General features: G+C 39.5%; 1 protein-coding gene across 1 annotated transcript in view; it reads left to right on the top strand.

The window, feature by feature from the left end:
- The window catches only part of smpd5 (sphingomyelin phosphodiesterase 5), a 53,833-nt gene extending 34,890 nt beyond the window's left edge, over positions 1-18,943 (top strand). Inside the window, exons 5-8 of the mRNA XM_039736689.1 lie at positions 724-813; positions 5,186-5,243; positions 9,994-10,141; positions 15,681-18,943. Coding sequence (XP_039592623.1) covers positions 724-813; positions 5,186-5,243; positions 9,994-10,141; positions 15,681-15,776 — 392 coding nt within the window. The 3' untranslated portion in view covers positions 15,777-18,943. The remainder of the gene's footprint in view (positions 1-723; positions 814-5,185; positions 5,244-9,993; positions 10,142-15,680) is intronic.
- Positions 18,944-19,257: the final 314 nt, after the last annotated feature.

The raw sequence follows: 19,257 nt of genomic DNA, 5'->3' as shown, positions 1-19,257 counted from the left end.
GCAGACCGTGGTGAAGTGCAAAAACAGATCAATAAAATGACAGCGTTTTTGGAGTAACTCTGTGCCAAAATTATTATCTATTAAAGTAAACAACTGTTTTTTGACAATTGAATGTCAACTTTTGCCTTCGAACATGACCTTTTTTTTTGGAATTGGAATTATATTTGAATAGTGAAGTTTGAACCGACAATCTTACTGTTGAGTGCACAGTAAATACAGGTATTGCTAGCACACAGCGTACATGTAAGTAGAATGGTTTATCTTTGCAATAAAGTATTATTCATATATAATGATTTATTACTAATTTGTAGTTTATTATGTAGTAATGTAATTGTGATATGTATGTAAATTTTGTTTCTTAAACAAAAAAATTTAACATTGTTCAGGTGTTGAGTTCGCTTTCAGTACCTAATAAACATTTTGTTTTTAATTTGTATTTTATAACCACTTGATCCACACTGATTTGCTGTTGCAGTTTCTAAATTGTTGCCGGTAGAGGAGCACATTAACGATTAGTGGGTTTTATCTTATTCTTCACCACAGCTACTAACCTGTGAGGTTTGTAACACAAGTCTATCAAGCTGTGATGTTCCTTGTCATTCTAATGTGGGACACTGCATGGGAGATGTGGAGCCTACGCCTACCCCTTAAAACTGGTTCCCTTTTTGGAGTGAGAGATTTTGAGTTGCTGATACTTGCAATTTTCTCATTTCATATTTTCAGATGACAAATCAGAACAAAATCATAAGCTCTTTGATGACTACCGGGATCCTTGCAGAAAAGGTCCAGGGAAAGAAAAACCGCAAGTGATAGGTTGGTATTACACTACGTGTTAATATTTTCCTTGATTCCATTGTCTGTGGGTTGGATGTATCAGATAAAAATCACCATTACTCTCGTGACTGGATTATTCAAATTAGAGTAAAAGTGTTTAGTTATTTAAAAAGTTAACTTTCTGTCTTAGTTTTGGCTGTATTGGTTTTAGTAAGTGCTGGGGATGAGGTGGTGGATTCTGGGTGTTGTGTATTCGAGATCTAAAAATTAAGATTTATCAGTCGGCCAAGTTTGATTAGCTAATAACAGAGCTTCCCCAACATAGTCAAATACTCTGTTTTTCAAGATTTTCTTCTTCAGATACAAGTCAGTGTTTCTGAACCACTGGATCTTAAATATTATATTTGCTTATGATCCCATTCATCACACTATGGAGGGAGGCACCCAGCACCCAATACCCAATATTGTATTTGTTTATAATCATGCTGAATACTCAGAGGGAGACCTGTCCTGCCCCGGTTGTGTGACCCTATATTTTAAATGTTACAGGGTAAGATGTTGCCATGGATCATCAACCACCGAGCTACTTGACTTAGTAGACGTTATTTGTGATTTCTGTTTTTTCTGCATATTTGCATTATTCCTGAAATATGAGGGGTGTTCAATAATTTATCTACCCAAGTGTGAAACAAAGTAACCAGCATGTTGAAACAAGTCTGGTGGTGTTGTGATGTGTCTCAAGGTTACTCGTGCACAGTTGTGGCTCAGTGCAACTCTAACATTCCAAGAAACAGAATGTCAGGAGAGTCCTCATGTGAATCAGGAAAGAAAATGCTAGATTTGGAGCAACATTCAGTGATAAAAGTTCTCACAAAAGAAGGTAAAAAGCCAAAAGAGGATGAACACACGACTTCAGTTTATGGTGAGTGTGTCCCATCATTCTACTAAGTAAAAGCAAGCACTTTAAGTGGGGTAGAGAGTCCATTGAAGATGGAAGGCCTATGGCAGAAACTTCCACAGAATTGTGCAAGAAATTCAAGGATTTCATTTTGTCAGACAGAAGAATTAAGGTTTTCCCGAATAGTTGAAGATATGGGCATCTTAGCAGGTACAGTTTAGAAAATAATTCATGAAAAGCTGGTCATGTCAAAGGTCAGTAGTGCAAGATGGGTTCCAAAAATGCTGATGCCATGTCAGAAGGCCACAAGACTCCACTGCTGTCGGGAGAACTTGGAGATACTTTGTGAAGACCAAGTGAATTTTTTTCATCATTTTGTGGCTGGAGATGAGACTTGGGTCTATCACAGAGATACTGAGTCCAAAATAGAGTCAATGCAGTAGAAGCACAAGTCATCCCCCACCCCAAAAATAGTTCAAGGCAGAAAATGTCATGGCAACTGTCTTCATGGGACATCGAAGGACTTTTGCTTCTGGAGTTCAGCCCAAATAAGACAACCATAAATGGGGAGAGTTACACCAACATAATGATCGCTTTGTGGGAGTCAATCAAGGAGAAAAGTCGAGAATAACTCGCAGCACTTGTGATGCTTCTACACGACAATACATGTCATGTTTACATGTCACGTCAATCACAGGCTGCCATCCAAGAATGTGGGTTCCAGCAGCTGAACCATCCACCCTACAGTCCTGATGGGCTCCGTTATATTATTTCCTTTTCCAAGTTTTGAGGAAATCTCTTTGTGGACAGCAGTTTTCAAGTGATGAAGACGTCAAGGCAGCTATGAAGTCCTGGTTTGAAGGTTGAAGAGATGATTTTTTTTTTTTCAGAGGGGTAAAGTCATTGCAGGAAAAGTGGATGAAGTGTACAGAGCGATCAGGGGACTATACTGGTATATAAAACAAATTTTTTAAAAACTCTTTTCTTTCCTACTGAGGTAGATAAATTATTGAATGCTCCTTGTATAGTAGTAAAATGTTTTCAATGTTATACACACCAAAAATGTTTGTTTTCTATATTACCATTTCCATTTTAAATTAGGTAATACGAAAATTAATAGGAATACAGGCTAAAAATTGGGAGAGAAATTTCAATTCAACATTGAAACATTTTTCAGTGCCATGACTGACCTTTTTTCCTGTATTTTCCCAACCCACTAAGGAAAAATAGAGTGTGATCATCAGAACGTGTGTTGTCTCCCTTGCTGATTCGAGCATGATTGTCAGAGCAGGGGTGGCACTTTGGGGAACCATGGTAAATCAAGCGGCGTTGTTGGAGTGGGAGGGGGATTGAGCGTGATTGTCAAAGTGGAGGCTTGTTACCAATATAAAGTACAGCAACTTTCATCCCACTGGCAGCTGTCTAGTGGTTAGGAAAACCTGTTGTGAAATATAAACTGCTTAAAAAAATTCAAGGAGCACTTTGAAAACACATCTGATCTCAAAGTGGGTAGTATTGGGGGGAGGGGGGGTTAAGAGATCCTGCTGGATATCTCTGCTGGTATGGACTGATATGGTAATGTGTTAGGAATGAAAGGATGCCACATCATTTGATGGAAATGAAAATTATCAACCAACAGAGAGGGCTGAATTCAAAGACACCCCGAAAATCAAAGTGAAGAAATGATGCAGCAGGCAGGCTAGTCCATTTGGCCGAAATTTCATTGCAGCAACTTAAAATCGTGCTCAGTAGTTTGTGTGGTCCAACACGTTCTTGTATGTATGCCTGACAATGTTTGTCTTGCATGCTCCTAATGAGACTCCGGATGGTGTCCTGAGGGATCTCCTCCCAGATCTGGACCAGGGCATCACTGAGCTCCTGGACAGTCTGAGGTGCAACTGGTGGCGTCGGATGGACCCAAACATAATGTCCCAGAGGTGTTCTATTGGATTTAGGTCAGGCGAGTGAGCATGGGGGCTGGTCAGTGGTATCGATTCCTTCATTCTCCAGGAACTGCCTGTATACTCTCGTCACATGAGGCCGGGCATTGTTGTGCACCACGAGGAACCCAGGACCCACTGCACCAGCTTAGGGTCTGACAGTGGGTCCAAGGATTTCATCCCGATACCTAATTGCAGTCAAGGTACCGTTGCCTAGCCTGTAGAGGTCTGTGAGTCTCTCCATGGATATGCCTCCACAGACCATCACTGACCCACCACCAAACCAGTCATGCTGAACGATGTTACAGGCAGCATAACGTTCTCCACGGCTTCTCCAGACCCTTTTACATCTGTCACATGTGCTCAGGGTGAACCTGCTCTCATCTGTGTAAAGCACAGGGTGCCAGTGGTGGACCTGCCAAATCTGGTATTCTATGGCAAATGCCAATCAAGCTCCACAGTGCCAGGCAGTGAGCACAGGGCCTACTAGAGGATGTCAGGCCCTCAGGCCACCCTCATGGAGTCTGTTTCTGATTGTTTGGTCAGAGACATTCACACTAGTGGCCTGCTGGAGGTCATTTTGTAGGGCTCTGGCAGTGCTCATCCTGTTCCTCCTTGCCCAAAGAAGCAGACACCGGTGGGTCCTGCTGATGGGTTAAGGACCTTCTACAGTCCTGTCCAGCTCTCCTAGAGTAACTGCCTGTCTCTTGGAATCTCCTCCATGCCCTTGAGACTGTGCTGGGAAACATAAACCTTCTGGCAATGGGAGACATGTATTGATGTGCCATCCTGGAGAAGCTGGACTACCTGTGCCACCTCTGTATGGTCCAGATATCGCCTCATGCTACCAGTAGTGACACTAACCGTAGCCAAATGCAAAACAAGTGATCAAAACAGATGAGGAGGGAATAAATGTCCTGGGCCTCCACCTGTGAAACCATTCCTGTTTTGGGGGTCGTCTCATTGTTTCCCCTCTAGCGCAACTGTTGTTAATTTCATTAACACCAAAGCAACTGAAACTGATTAACAGCCCCCTCTGCTACTTAGCTGACCAGATGAATAGTCCACAAGTTTCATTGACTTGATGCTATACTTGGATTAAAAAGTGTTCCTTTAATTTTTTTGAGCAGTATAGTTCTACAGCGACATCTAGTAGAGTAGACTAAGAATAGAAGGAGTAAAGAACCAGTTGATCATTACTTCTGTAAATCTCAGAATGAGTCGTGCACTACATTCAGGTCAGATGTTTTGCAGAATTTTTTAGCAATTCTGTACTTGGATTTTGCTCAATTTTTTTATATTCATTTGCAGAAATGGGTTATTAAAAAGCAGTCAAAACAGGAATCCTTGAAGCCTTATTACATATAGTAATTCAATGTTTTCTCTTTGGAAAGTAATATCAGCTTTACATATTATGTTTTTAATTATTATGCTTACAAAAAAAAAAAAAATTCCAGAACTGTACACGTGGCCATAATTAAAGTTTATATCATGTGTCTGCTGAGCTGCTGTGACATTTTTGTTTGTTAATATGACCAAAATCCTTCAAAACCAAAACAATTTTATTTGGTAGGAACTCTTCTGGAGCAGCCCAAACTTTACAAGGTAGACTCTCCAGAAGAACTGCAGAGGTAAGTGATCTGGCACTGTACATCAGTTGCTTTTAATTTAAGTGGTCATTTTTATCATGTTATTCTGTTAACATTTTTTTTTATTTAAACACTGTTCCATGGATGAATTTTTTGCCTTGGTGCTGCAGTAGGATGTTTTGCTGGTTCAGAACTTGATCCCCAGCTTTAATTTGTGGCCCGGGCGCCTTCTGTGTGGATCTTGAATTTCATTCCCACAAAGACTCTTGTTGCCAGTCCTGTCTATTTAGTTCTTCCAAATTAATAACATCAAGTCGAGTCACTATAGGTCCCTAAAGTTCTACTATCTACCACATGACTTGATAACTTACTCCATGTGTCTATGGTTAGGTGCAGGTAATAAACAATCAACCCGTTGTGTGAGAACACTTTATTTGAAGGGAAAAAAAAAATGCAAAAAAATATTTTTCTGTTTTCCAAATACACAGTCAATTTCAATGCTTTCCTAACTTGCTAAATAAAACAAAAATGGAAGAAAGTATAGTTAAAGTTGGGTAAGTTGAAGGGCGAAAGAGCTTACAGTGATTGAGCATGTTCACAAGAAACTGTGTAGTGTTGTAAATTTAGCGAGGCACCAGTGATGGGTGACACATGCAGCTAAACATTCTTCCATTTGAAAAATTTATGGCGGGCTAGCAGTGTAATGTCATTTTTCTCAAGTGGGATCCTAATTCAGAGTATATTTTCTCTAGTCTCCGTCAAGATGTGCTTATAAGGTAAAATTTCAAGAGGAGTCTGAATGTTTTTTGTGCAGATTCAGGGATCTTGAATTCTGTTTTGGGTCGACTTGCATTCATCATCTGAAGATCTAATTCAAGGTCCAGTTTCTTAGTGTTCATTTTTGTGTTAATTAGTTTTTACTTAGTTTTTTTATGTGCAAGTTCTGTATTTGTCATCACGTTGAAGACATTTTTGCCTTGAGCGTTGTTGAGGTGCTCTGCTCCTGCACTTGGTGAGGAGCTTGGTATAAGAACAGATTATATTGTACTAGCCAACCTGTGGCGTACCATATGCCGCATAATCAGACCGCTTTTTTAATGATTTTTAAGAACAGGGAGAAAATTAACATTTGAAAAATCGGTAATGTAATAAATCAGCAAGAAAAGCAACATTGTAACAATGCACGGAACGAACCAACACACAATCGTCCGTGACTGAAAGCTGGCGGACCGACCTCGCGCCTACTCCTGCCAGACGGAGGGATGGGGGTGCATGGCGCGGAGTATGGAACGGGAGGAGAGGAGAAGGATGTCCATTTAGCTCCCTCCGTCATGTTAGTCTGCTGATTTCTCGTTCAGTATGCACTGCCCGCTCATCTGCCCACCTCCAACTCGTCACTGGAGTCGTCGTCTTTACACAGTCCACATGCACCTGTGACTCACGTAGACTTTTCATTGCTATGTGTGGTTTTGGCTGCTTTTCTATATATAATCCAACAAGACACCCGACCACGGTAGTAGCAAGGTGGGAAGGGCGTGTGTACAAAGGGTTGGGACGCAACCAGTGGGAGCGTATGAGTCACACTTAGTGGGAATTCCACGGTTTGCAGCCCGAATGGGGTTCAACGGCTTACCCACGCCTCTCTGCGCCGGGTAGACACACACTCAATGTCATGCATAATTATTTATTGAATGCTAAACACTTGTGGAAAGACACGGTTGTCTAAAACAGGTTAGTGTGAGAATACAACAGTAAGTGAATGAAAAGATGGAACTCTGGAGAGAGCAAAATGCAACACAATAGTGAACCCGCGGCATAACAAACGGCGCATAATTATTTATTGATGGTTGAACACTTCTGGAAAGACACAGTTGTCTAAAAAGGGAGGGTTTGAGGATACAACAGAAGTGAATGAAAGATGGAACTGTAGACTTTTCATTGCTCTGTGCGGTTTTGGCTGCCTTTCTATATATAATCCACCAAGACTCCTGACCACGGTAGTAGCGAGGTGGGAGGGGGGTGTGTACAAAGTGCAGGAGCATCTAAGAAGACGCATGTTTGTCACAGATGCGCATTGCTGTATGTAGCGTGTAAAACGGTTTGCTATGGTGCATGCGGTCGTGCGTCGTAACCGAAAACTCGGTTTTTAAAGACTGCTCACTTCATTGTGTTTTAACCTCAGTTGTAAAGGAATGTTTTAAGGACCCCATGGGATACCCCTCGGTTTTGGCTGCTTTTCTATATATAATCCACCAAGATACCCAACCACGGTAGTAGTGAGGTGGGAGGGGGGTTTGTACAAAGGGTAGGGAAGTAATGAGTGGGAGTGTATGAGTCACACTTAGTGGGAATTCCACGGCTTGCATGCCCGAATGGGGTTCAACGGCTTACCCACGCCTCTCTGCGCTGGGTAGACACACGGTCAATCTCATGCATAATTATGCATAATTATTTATTGAATGCTAAACACTTCTGGAAAGACACCGATGTCTAAAACAGGTTGGTGTGAGAATACATCAGTAAGTGAATGAAAAGATGGAACTCTGGAGAGAGCAAAATACAACACAATAGTGAACCCGCGGCATAACAAACTCCGCGTGGCTCAGACGTGCATGTGGACTCTGCTTACTTCATTGTGCTTTAACCTCAGTTGTAAAGGATTGTTTTAAGGATCCCATGGGATACCCCTCGCAAACCGTTTAACACGCTGCATATGGCGATTCACCTCCGTGAGAAACATGCCTCTATGAACAGTCAATGTAGCTCGGAGGTGCATGACATTAACCTGACCTGCACTGCATGTGGCCTCTACGACAGATGAATATAAATGACGCCATTTTTTCTGTGTCGTCGCGTCTGAGTTGGCGGGCGTGGCCCTGCGAGTTGTCGTCGTATCCAATGGTCTTGGAGTTGGTGGGCGTGGCTCCTTCCTGCGTGCACCATAGGTGTCTCACTTGTCGGCGGCTTAGTGAATCCACGCCCCTTCCGGCGTGCTTTCCATGATTGTCTTGGCTTAGTGAATTATATGTATAGATTTCTGAGGTAGTAATGATAGAAAAGAGGAAGACTTTCCCAATTTTTTGATATCCATTGCGTGCCCAACCTACCTGGAAGGGGGTCTATCTCTCTGAGTTGTTTTCCCAAGATTTCTTAGATTTTTTTTTTTATTATTTTAACCCTGTAAGTTTTTTTTTCTTTTGCAGATTTTTTTTATCTTCTTAAGGAATGCCCAATGGACTTTAACGTGTGATTTTTGGGCCATACATGAAGTTGTTTTTGTAGTAGTGCTGGTTCAGATTATGCTAAGATTCACATCATCAGAAAGACAGTGATTTATTTATTTTATGGCGAGGGACACCAGGAACACACCCAGTCTTGACCCGGCATGTACACACTTACTCACAGAAAGTTAGTGGGTCAGTTAATCAATAAATAATAATGAAATGTATTAATCAAATGAAGGAAAAAAATTAACATGCACTATAACAAAAAACACGTATGCAACCGGCCTTCACCCTGATCCCCAACTGTGATTATAAATTAAACACAGCTCAATAAACACCTAACAATGTCCAAAATATAGTTCAATTTAGCAGGAGCATTTAATAATGGATGAGCGAGTGAAAAATCCTGTGAACAGTTTATTGTAAGCAACGTAAAGTTTGCCCTACCAGTTTCCTGATGCAATGTGGGATGTGGTGATTGGGAGCACTCCCTCTGATGAAGACGTATCCAATCCGTACAAACTCACACGAACATGCAGGCACAAGACAGACCATACAGCCAATCAGGAAGAGTAATTCAAGATAATCAATGGGTAATAATCCAAATGGGTATGAGCAGTGTATGAACAGACAGACAGACAATCGCAATTCCTCCTCCAGTGTCTTCCATGCCCCCTTTTTAAAGAGTCTGCCTGCTTGATCTTCTTCCCAGAAACCTCTGCACCCTCTAAAGCTGTCCAATAACGTTAAACTGCTGGGGCCATTGACAGATGTGGCACAGTAGTAGCACAGCTTCATTAAACTGGATTATATTTCACAAACGCTAGTCTCAGATGAATTGATTTGGTAGCAAATTAAACTTGTGGCAAAAGATAATTTCAAAGGGTGCAAATATATTTTTGCTTAAGTCTTAAAGGCTCCAGGTATTGTATGTTTTGGAGGGTTTGTTTATTATCAGCAGCGGCACCTTTCCCTTCATTGATGGGACGTTCTTGGTGAGTATCTTATAAGGCAGTCTGCAAATGACATTGTTAATCATAAATCCTAACACAAAATTTTTTAAAACTGTTTTGTAACATCTTGTGGTAGATATTATATGCATAATATGAATAACCAAATAATTCTCTTGAAAACTTAATTTTTTTATGAAGATTGCTTCTGTATGACTGTGTAACTGAGCCTGCATTAATTTTCAGCGGTAAAGTTTTGTAGTTAAAGGCTACACATTGAAATGCAGATCACTAATTTAATTTGACCCTCTAATACTTAAGGATAAGCAAGCTGAATATTTCTTGTAAAAATCATTGCTTACCTATTGTCTTTCTTTATTGCTTAAAAGTAGTACCTTAAACTTAGAAAGTGTGAGAAACTTTATATTTCAAAAGTATTAATTGTGTCATTTATTTATTCAACATTTTCTAACACATGAATTTTACAGGACTTGAATGTTAACTAAATGAAAATGGGGAGCCAACATCATGAAGTGCATTCCTGGTTGTTAATATGATGTTTGAAAGTGTTAGGCACCCTAATGCGTTCTCAAATGTTTTCTTCTTCTCATTTCTTAGAGTGCTAGAAGATGAGAATGACAGGAAAATATTCCTGTCACCTCCTGTTGGCTTGGATGGCAGTCCCTGCCATGACATGAACCCTGAAGCTCAGTGGGTTGGGAGACGCCTTGATTACATTCTGTACAGAGAGAAGCAGTTTACAACTGTGAGTTACATCATCCTCCATCTGTGACTAATCTTTTTTTTTTTTCATATATAGATATATATTTTCAGTCTTCCACTTATGTATATATATGTGTGTGTGTGTGTGTGTATATATGTATATATGTATGTATATATATATATGTATATGTATATATATGTGTGTATATATGTATATATGTGTGTATATATATATATGTGTGTGTGTGTGTGTGTATATATATATATATATATATATATATATATATATATATATATATATATATGTATATATATATATATATGTATATGTATATGTATATATATGTGTATATGTATATGTGTATATATATATATATATATGTGTATATGTATATGTGTATATATGTGTATATGTATATGTATATATATGTGTATATGTATATGTATATATATATATATATGTGTATATGTATATATGTATGTGTATATATGTATAGTGGGTACGGAAAGTATTCAGACCCCGTTCAATTTTTCACTCTTTGTTATATTGCAGCCATTTGCTAAAATCATTTAAATTAATTTTTTTCCTCATTAATTTACACACAGCACCCCCATATTGACAGACAAAAAAAGAATTTTGAAATTGTTGCAGATTTATTAAAAAAGAAAAACTGAAATATCACATGGTCCTAAGTATTCAGACCCTTTGCTGTGACACTCATATATTTAATTCCGGTGCTTTCCATTTCTTCTGATCACCCTTGAGATCACCTTCATTTGAGTCCAGCTGTGTTTGATTATACTGATTGGACTTGATTAGGAAAGCCACACACCTGTCTGTATAAGACCTTACAGCTCACAATGCATGTCAGAGCAAATGAGAATCATGAGGTCAAAGGAACTGCCTGAAGAGCTCAGAGACAGAATTGTGGCAAGGCACAGATCTGGCCAAGGTTACAAAAAAATGTCTGCTGCACTTAAGGTTTCCAAGAGCACAGTGGCCTCCATAATCCTTAAATGGAAAACGTTTGGGACGACCAGAACCCTTCCTAAAGCTGGCCGTCCGGCCAAGCTGAGCTACCGGGGGAGAAGAGCCTTGGTGAGAGAGGTAAAGAAGAACCCAAAGATCACTTTGGTTGAGCTCCAGAGATGCAGTCAGGAGATGGGAGAAAGTTGTAGAAAGTCAACCATCACTGCAGACCTCCACCAGTCAGGGCTTTATGGCAGAATGGCCTGTTGGAAGCCTCTCCTCAGCGCAAGACACATGACAGCCCGCATGGAGTTTGCTTAAAGACAACTGAAGGACTCTGAGATGGTGAGAAATAAGATTCTCTGGTCTGATGAGACCAAGATAGAACTTTTTGGCCTTAATTCTAAGCGGTATGTGTGGAGACAACCAGGCACTGCTCATTACTTGTCCAATACAGTCTCCACAGTAAAGCATGGCGGTGGCAGCATCATGCTGTGGGGATGTTTTTCAGCTGCAGGGACAGGACGACTAGTTGCAATCGAGGGAAAGATAATGCGGCTAAGTACAGGGATATCCTGGACAAAAACCTTCTCCAGAGTGCTAAGGACCTCAGACTGGGCAGAAGGTTTACCTTCCAACAAGACAATGACCCTAAGCACACAGCTAAAATAACGAAGGAGTGGCTTCACAACAACTCTGACTGTTCTTGAATGGCCCAGCCAGAACCCTGACTTAAACCCAATTGAGCATCTCTGGAGAGACCTAAAAATGGCTGTCCACCAACGCTTACCATCCAACCTCACAGAACTGGAGAGGATCTGCAAGGAGGAATGGCAGAGGATCCCCAAATCCAGGTGTGAAAAACTTGTTGCATCTTTCCCGAGAAGACTCATGGCTGTATGAGCTCAAAAGGGTGCTTCTACTAAATACCGAGTAAAGGGTCTGAATACTTAGGACCATGTGATAGTTCAGTTTTTCTTTTTTAATAAATCTGCAACAATTTCAAAAATTATTTTTTCTTGTCTGTCAATATGGGGTGCTGTGTGTACATTAATGAAGGAAAAAAATAATTTAAATGAGTTTAGCAAATGGCTGCAATATAACAGAGTGAAAAATTGAAGGGGGTTTGAATACTTGTGTATATGTGTGTGTGTGTGTGTGTGTATATATATATATATATATATATATATATATATATATATATATATATATATATATATATATATATATATATATATATATATATATATATATATATATATATATATATATATATATATATATATATATATATATATATATATATATATATATATAATAATTGATCCGTTCCCATAAAAAAAAAAAATCCTATTGTTATTGGCATATTATACATTGATGAGGTTGTATAAAATTATTTAAGCAATGCTTAATAATAAAATACTTAATTACAAAAGTGATTAGATGAAATAAATGAACATTTAACCTCAATTTACTTTTAATAACGTCTTTGTTTTTCACAATCATAGATACCGTCGTTCTCGGCATACGGTATGCAGCAGCCATGTCCCAGTTACGCATGCCACCTTCATACTGTTCAACAATCAATTCAAGTTTACGCAACAAAAAACACAAAATCACATGAAAATTCAGAGAGTTATACCGCGGGTTGTTCACTTAATGCTTGCAACTGGCGTACTGACGCTTGTGGCAGTCGTGGCTTTGTCTCGAGAGAGAGAGAGGTAAACAAGGGTAGCATGCGAGTCGTATTCCAAACAAAGGTTGTATACCAAGTTGGACTTATTCCAAAGCAGACGTATACCAGTGTACCACTAATATATAGAATACGGTAAACTTTATTAATCCCTAAGGTGAGAATGTCTTTTTGTGTGGCCTTTGGACTTCAGAGCACAGGGCTAGTGTACAGTATTTATTTACTTTATTGTTTATTCATTTATATATATATATATATATATATATATATATATATATATATATATATATATATATATATATATATATATATATATATATATATATATATATATATATATATATATACACATATACACACTCAAAGGATTATTAGGAACACCTGTTCAATTTCTCATTAATGCAATTATCTAATCAGCCAATCACATGGCAGTTGCTTCAGTGTATTTAGGGCTGTGGTCCTGGTCAAGACAATCTCCTGAACTCCAAACTGAATGTCAGAATGTGAAAGAAAGGTGATTTAAGCAATTTGGAGCGTGGCATGGTTGTTGGTGCCAGACGGGCTGGTCTGAGTATTTCACAATCTGCTCACTTACTGGGATTTTCACGCACAACCATTTCTAGGGTTTACAAAGAATGGTGTGAAAAGGGAAAAACATCCAGTATGCGGCAGTCCTGTGGGTGAAAATGCCTTGTTGATGCTAGAGGTCAGAGGAGAATGGGCCGATTGAGTCAAGCTGATAGAAGAGCAACTTTGACTGAAATAACCACTGCTACAACCGAGGTATACAGCAAAGCATTTGTGAAGCCACAACACGCACAACCTTGAGGCGGATGGGCTACAACAGCAGAAGACCCCACCGGGTACCACTCATCTCCACTACAAATAGGAAAAAGAAGCTACAATTTGCACAAGCTCACCAAAATTGGACAGTTAAAGACTAGAAAGATGTTGCCTGGTCTGATGAGTCTCGATTTCTGTTGAGACATTCAAATGGTAGAGTCAGAATTTGGCGTAAACAGAATGAGAACATGGATCCATCATGCCTTGTTACCACTGTGCAGGCTGGTGGTGGTGGTGTAATGGTGTGGGGGATGTTTTCTTGGCACATTTTAGGCCCCTTAGTGCCAAATGGGCATTGTTTAAATGCCACGGGCTACCTGAGCATTGGTTCTGACCATGTCCATCCCTTCATGACCACCATGTTCCCATCCTCTGATGGCTACTTCCAGCAGGATAATGCACCATGTCACAAAGCTCGAATCATTTCAGATTGGTTTCTTGAACATGACAATGAGTTCACTGTACTAAAATGGCCCCCACAGTCACCAGATCTCAACCCAATAGAGCATCTTTGGGATGTGGTGGAACGGGAGCTTCGTGCCCTGGATGTGCATCCCACAAATCTCCATCAACTGCAAGATGCTATCCTATCAATATGGGCCAACATTTCTAAAGAATGCTTTCAGCACCTTGTTGAATCAATGCCAATGTAGAATGAAGGCAGTTCTGAAGGTGAAAGGGGGTCAAACACCGTATTAGTATGGTGGTCCTAATAATCCTTTAGGTGAGTGTGTGTGTGTGTGTGTGTATGTATATATATATATATGTATGTATATATATATGTATATGTATATATATATATATGTGTATGTGTATATGTATATATATATATATATATATATATATGTGTATATATATATATATATATATGTGTATATATGTATATATAGTGATGTGTGAGTCACAGACTTGCACAAGAGAGAAAGGGTTGTGTCCAGGTTTCCAGAAAAGTCTGCTTTAATGTTGTGAAGACAGGAACAATGAAAAGCATTTTTAAATGGGGGCTGTCACTTTAACACACAAATACAGTAAGCAACAGGTGACACTGATGTCCTGCTTTAGCGTCCTGCAAGGCCAGGTTCGTTTTAAATGTTCCTCACATCAACAAAAACGTAACAGACAAGTTACGTGGTGAGCCTGTGAACTTGTAGCCAATCCAGCAATGGGCAACAAACTCCTGCCTATTTTATTAGATTTTTGTTGCATAGCACAGTTGTTTGGGTCTCTCAATGTGTGTGTTGTGTGTGTGTGTGTATATGCACATAAATATATTAAAAATACAATGGTGCAGTCAGTTTAGTTTAGATTCTCTATTTGTACAAAGTACAACGAACTTGCCATGTGCGTTTTACTCCAATTCCCTGCTACTCGGCATGAAATCTTGCTCTGTCAGCTATGCAGATAGATTAGAATGTAATGGGTGAAAAGTAAGACACCATTTAAGAAAAAATAATCACATGATTTGAGTGCACATCTGTCTGTTACAAGCCATGGCTGAGCATAACCATTGAAGAAACAGAATTGCAGAAGAAAAGTCCGATTATAAGCAGAATAAAGCCTGGCAAAGGCCTGTTGTCATAAATCCACCCACATCGATCACTGTGTTTACTTTAGAACATAATTTCATGTAACGTTTACCAGGACTGTGAAAAGAAATACCGAACTTTTAAGAATGCATCTTTCAGCACCAGAGTGTACATAGTTAATATTTTTCAAACAAGCTTTCATAATTGGAGACATCCCTAAAAACCACCATATTGGTATATTCAGTGAGTTTTTATAAAGACATTAAGATGTCTAATCAGTGCTTAACAGTGCAACATCTGGGTGAATCGTTTTCATACAAGTACAGAGTAAATGCCTAACAGGGTCTTTTCTGTCTTACGAAGTAAACACAAAGGCAAAGAGTGTTAGTTTTGTCAAAACTGTAGGAAATAAAAGCATCATAGACTTGATTATAACACCCATTTTGAATGCAGTAACAATCGCCATATACTTTTGTATATCTCTTTGAATAGAAACAAGTTGCCTAAATGCATTTATAATTGTCACTTTTAAACTTTTTACCTCCTTTAGGAAGTTGAAGAGTTCACATTCATCACTCACCTTGCTGGATTGACTGACCATCTTTCGGTTGGCATGAGGCTATTGGTGAACATGGACAATCCATAATGAGATTCCACTTTGATGCCCCCCAACAAATCAACATGGACCTCTATTTTTTTCCCCAAAGCTCATAAAGAATTTGGTCATCTTGAAGAGTAAGAAGACATTTGTTGAAAGCGGGTTGGTAGATTTCCTGGATGCCAGTGCTCCCAGTTGCTTATGCCATGTCTTCACATTTATTTCCTGTGAAATGTTCCTCCTTCTTCCCTGTAGGTTTGTGAGTGAAGCTAAGTAGCACTTTTTTTTTTTTAACTATGTAATTAGAAGTTTTTGAAACCCTGCATTTTATTTAAAATCATGAATTGAAGCAGTTCCACAATCTTAAATGAGCCAGCCTGTGGGAAAGACATTTTAAGGCAAGGACTACACCATCCTGTTAAAATATAAAGAGATTAGGTTGCTAGACCTTTGTGTTCTAAGGAGGAAAATTGAGTCCTGAATAAAATGGATGTAACTGATGATTCTTAATGGAAGCCATAACAGTGGGTGAAGCTCCTATACTGAAATCATATTCCAAAAGGCCATATTGTATGGGTGGAGAGAAGTGAAAACAGGCTTGTATACAGTATTGCGGCTTCATCGGCAGGTAAAATAGAAATGCTGGGCTCTTTTAAATGTGTAATCTTCTAACATATACATTAAAACATGTTAGACAGGGAGTCTGCAAGGCAGTAGTCAGTCTTCTTCCTCTTCATCTCGTTCCACTTCTATGTATGGTTGAAGTCCCTGATCAGCTCGGTCCTGCACCTCCTCCTCACTCCAGATCTTTTAGTTTATCCATCCACCTCTGCTTTGGCTGCCCTCGCTTTCTCTTCCACTGCTCTTCTCTTTTGCCCACCTACTCTTTATCTCTCCTCATCACATGGCCATATCACGTCAGCCTGCTTTCTGGTACTTTCTTAGCTTTCTCTCCCACTTTTGTTGTATCTCTGATTGTCTCATTTTTTTAACTCCACACAACACAAGGCAGTAGTCAATATTTGATTATTTTAGTACTTTTTTTTTTTCTATGCAAAGGAGGGGAATAAATATTTTTGCACCCAAAAAACAGTAAAAACCCCTGAAATTGTACCCCTGTGATACAAGGGCAGTAATTACACCCAACCAAGCGCCAAGACTGATTGGTCTGTTGAAATGCTTAACAGAATTGAGATTTACAAGAGTGTGCCACGATGAACTGCCAAAACTACAGCATGTGAGGCAGAGTGAGGGTTCAGTACACACAGCTAATCAAGAGGGGTACATGTTTAAAATTTGGAGCTGACGTCCTTGTAGCTGTACCTAGCTGTTGTAATGACAGCGTACGTGTTGATGGAGTGATTAATTAAAATCTTGCAAAGTCGTCCACCCAGTGTTGCTATTTAAATTGCTTAACAATTCCCAGCATCTTTGGCTTTGCATGAATTGACTCAATTGGATTACTCCCTTTTTAATTTTATCATTCATTTCTGTCCAATTAAAAAAAGAATATATATATATATACATACATACATACTTGGGGTAAATGTATTCTTTTCTTTGCCTGTGGTTTTTTATCTTGCATTGTAAGTTTCTCAAAGTGCCATATGTGACATGTCCAATTCACTTTGCAGAGAGAAGTGCTGTTATTACACTTTGAGCCCCTGCAGGTAAGTAAGTCGCTCCATTGTGCTGTAAGGTGCCATTCTGCCTACCCACGTGTTGGCTTTTAGTTGAGTGGGAGTGAAACAGGAAATGGTTGATGTTAAGCTTGCTTGTTTTCTAGTTGCTGTACAATTAGAAAGCCTTTTGAGTGGTGATCAGGAAAGAAGCATTTTAAGGCTGGGCACTTTTTTCTTTTCTTTCTTTAAAGATAGGAGCTCTCGCTGCTGTCTGCTTACCTCAGAAAGTTGACCTCCATTGTGAGGTTCACAGAAACGTTTAAATCTGAAAGGTGCATTTTTTGTATTGTGACTTTAACTCTTCAGACGAGTTGATTTGAGATTTGAAATAGTATTTCCAAGCCGAATTACAATATACTGTATTGTAGAAGACATTACTGTTTCAGTATTGTAAGTGATAAGGCCCATTTCCAGCTTCATGGTTTACTTTGGGAACAATGCTTAATAAAGATGGGTTAAATGCTTTCTTAGACATAGTTGTAGCCATTGGCATCCAAACTAGTCCTGCAGGGTCTGAACTTTCACAGATGTGGCACCCCCAGTGTGTCTCCTTCTGCTGGCTTTATTTGGAGCTAAAGAGCAGGATGGTCAGTTAATATATAAGCATACTGTGCCCACTCACAGAGGGATGAACATGAACATCAGTGATGTGGCGGTTGTGAGTTGCGTTACTTCACTGGTTCTGAAGCGGCTGCAGATGTTTGTTCCAGCCAATTTCACGGTCAGGGAGTCCTATTACTTGTAATCAATTTCATTGTTTTAAGTTTTATTTTGCATTCTGAAAAGTGCAGTAACCAGCCTAGTGCAGTGCCTGCTCGACCGTTGACTGGTGTGCCAGCTTTTACGTCCCTCTAGCTTTGTGTTTACATCAGATGAGGGTCCACGGTGGGAGCTTTGTCATATTATATACAGTTACGTGCTTAGCTCAATTTTGTCACTTTATTTTTGTTGGAAAAACATAGAAAGTGGGAAATAACAGCTTGCTTAATTTCAGTAGGAGTCAAATTAAAGAGTCGGCTGGGATGAAAACGTGCAGTCGCAGGGTGCCCTCAGCATTGACTTTGACTTGTATTCTCCATTTCATAGCTGCCGGCATTAGAAAGGAGCGTCGCTCATGTTGGCTCTTTGCTGTGACCTGCTGCTTAGGACAGGGCCGTCCACCTAAGATGAAGAGGCTGCTGCTTTAGCCTCTCTCATAAAAGTGCCTGTCAGGGTTAAATAACTTTGTCTCAGTGATGCTCTGCCATTGGCACTTTCTGGATTGCCTAGAAGAATGGATGCCCAACAGCAACTGGTTTAAACGCAATTTAACTGACTTATGTGGAGAAATCGAATCCAGAAGGACCTGCAAGGGTTCCTTAACATTTATAGAAACTCACTGAAGAGCAAAGGCAGAGCCAAGTGGCTGAATTTGAATTGAACAAACCTACAGGGCAGAGCACGTCTGTAAAAAGGGGCACATTGGAGACCCGAAGGCCATTTTAGTAAACTGTGTGTATCTGTGAAAGTAAAATGTTTCAGCCATTTTGTAAATTTCCAAATGTTAATTGTGTTTACTGTAGATTGAAGAGTTTGTCAGGGGTTCATTTTCAGGCTGCTGGCATACGTTAACCCTTGAATACACATTTAAGGGGCAGCTTAAGAAATGCCAGAGAACATTTTTAATAAGGAGTAAAGAATGTCTCCATTGGAATGGAAAAGACCTTGTTAGTATAAAACTGACAATTATAACCAGAAACGTAAGTAAACTACAGTAATTTGGTTATTTTGGGCCCTTCAGAGCATTCATCAGTCTTCAGATTTCTCTTAGCTGTGTCAAGTCTCCAGCAAAACCCACTTAACATCAA

Source organism: Polypterus senegalus, chromosome 15, assembly GCF_016835505.1.
Source record: "Polypterus senegalus isolate Bchr_013 chromosome 15, ASM1683550v1, whole genome shotgun sequence".
NCBI classification, from domain to species: domain Eukaryota; kingdom Metazoa; phylum Chordata; class Cladistia; order Polypteriformes; family Polypteridae; genus Polypterus; species Polypterus senegalus.
The sequence above is the reverse complement of the archived record's forward strand: the minus strand, read 5'-3'. Positions and strand labels throughout refer to the sequence as shown.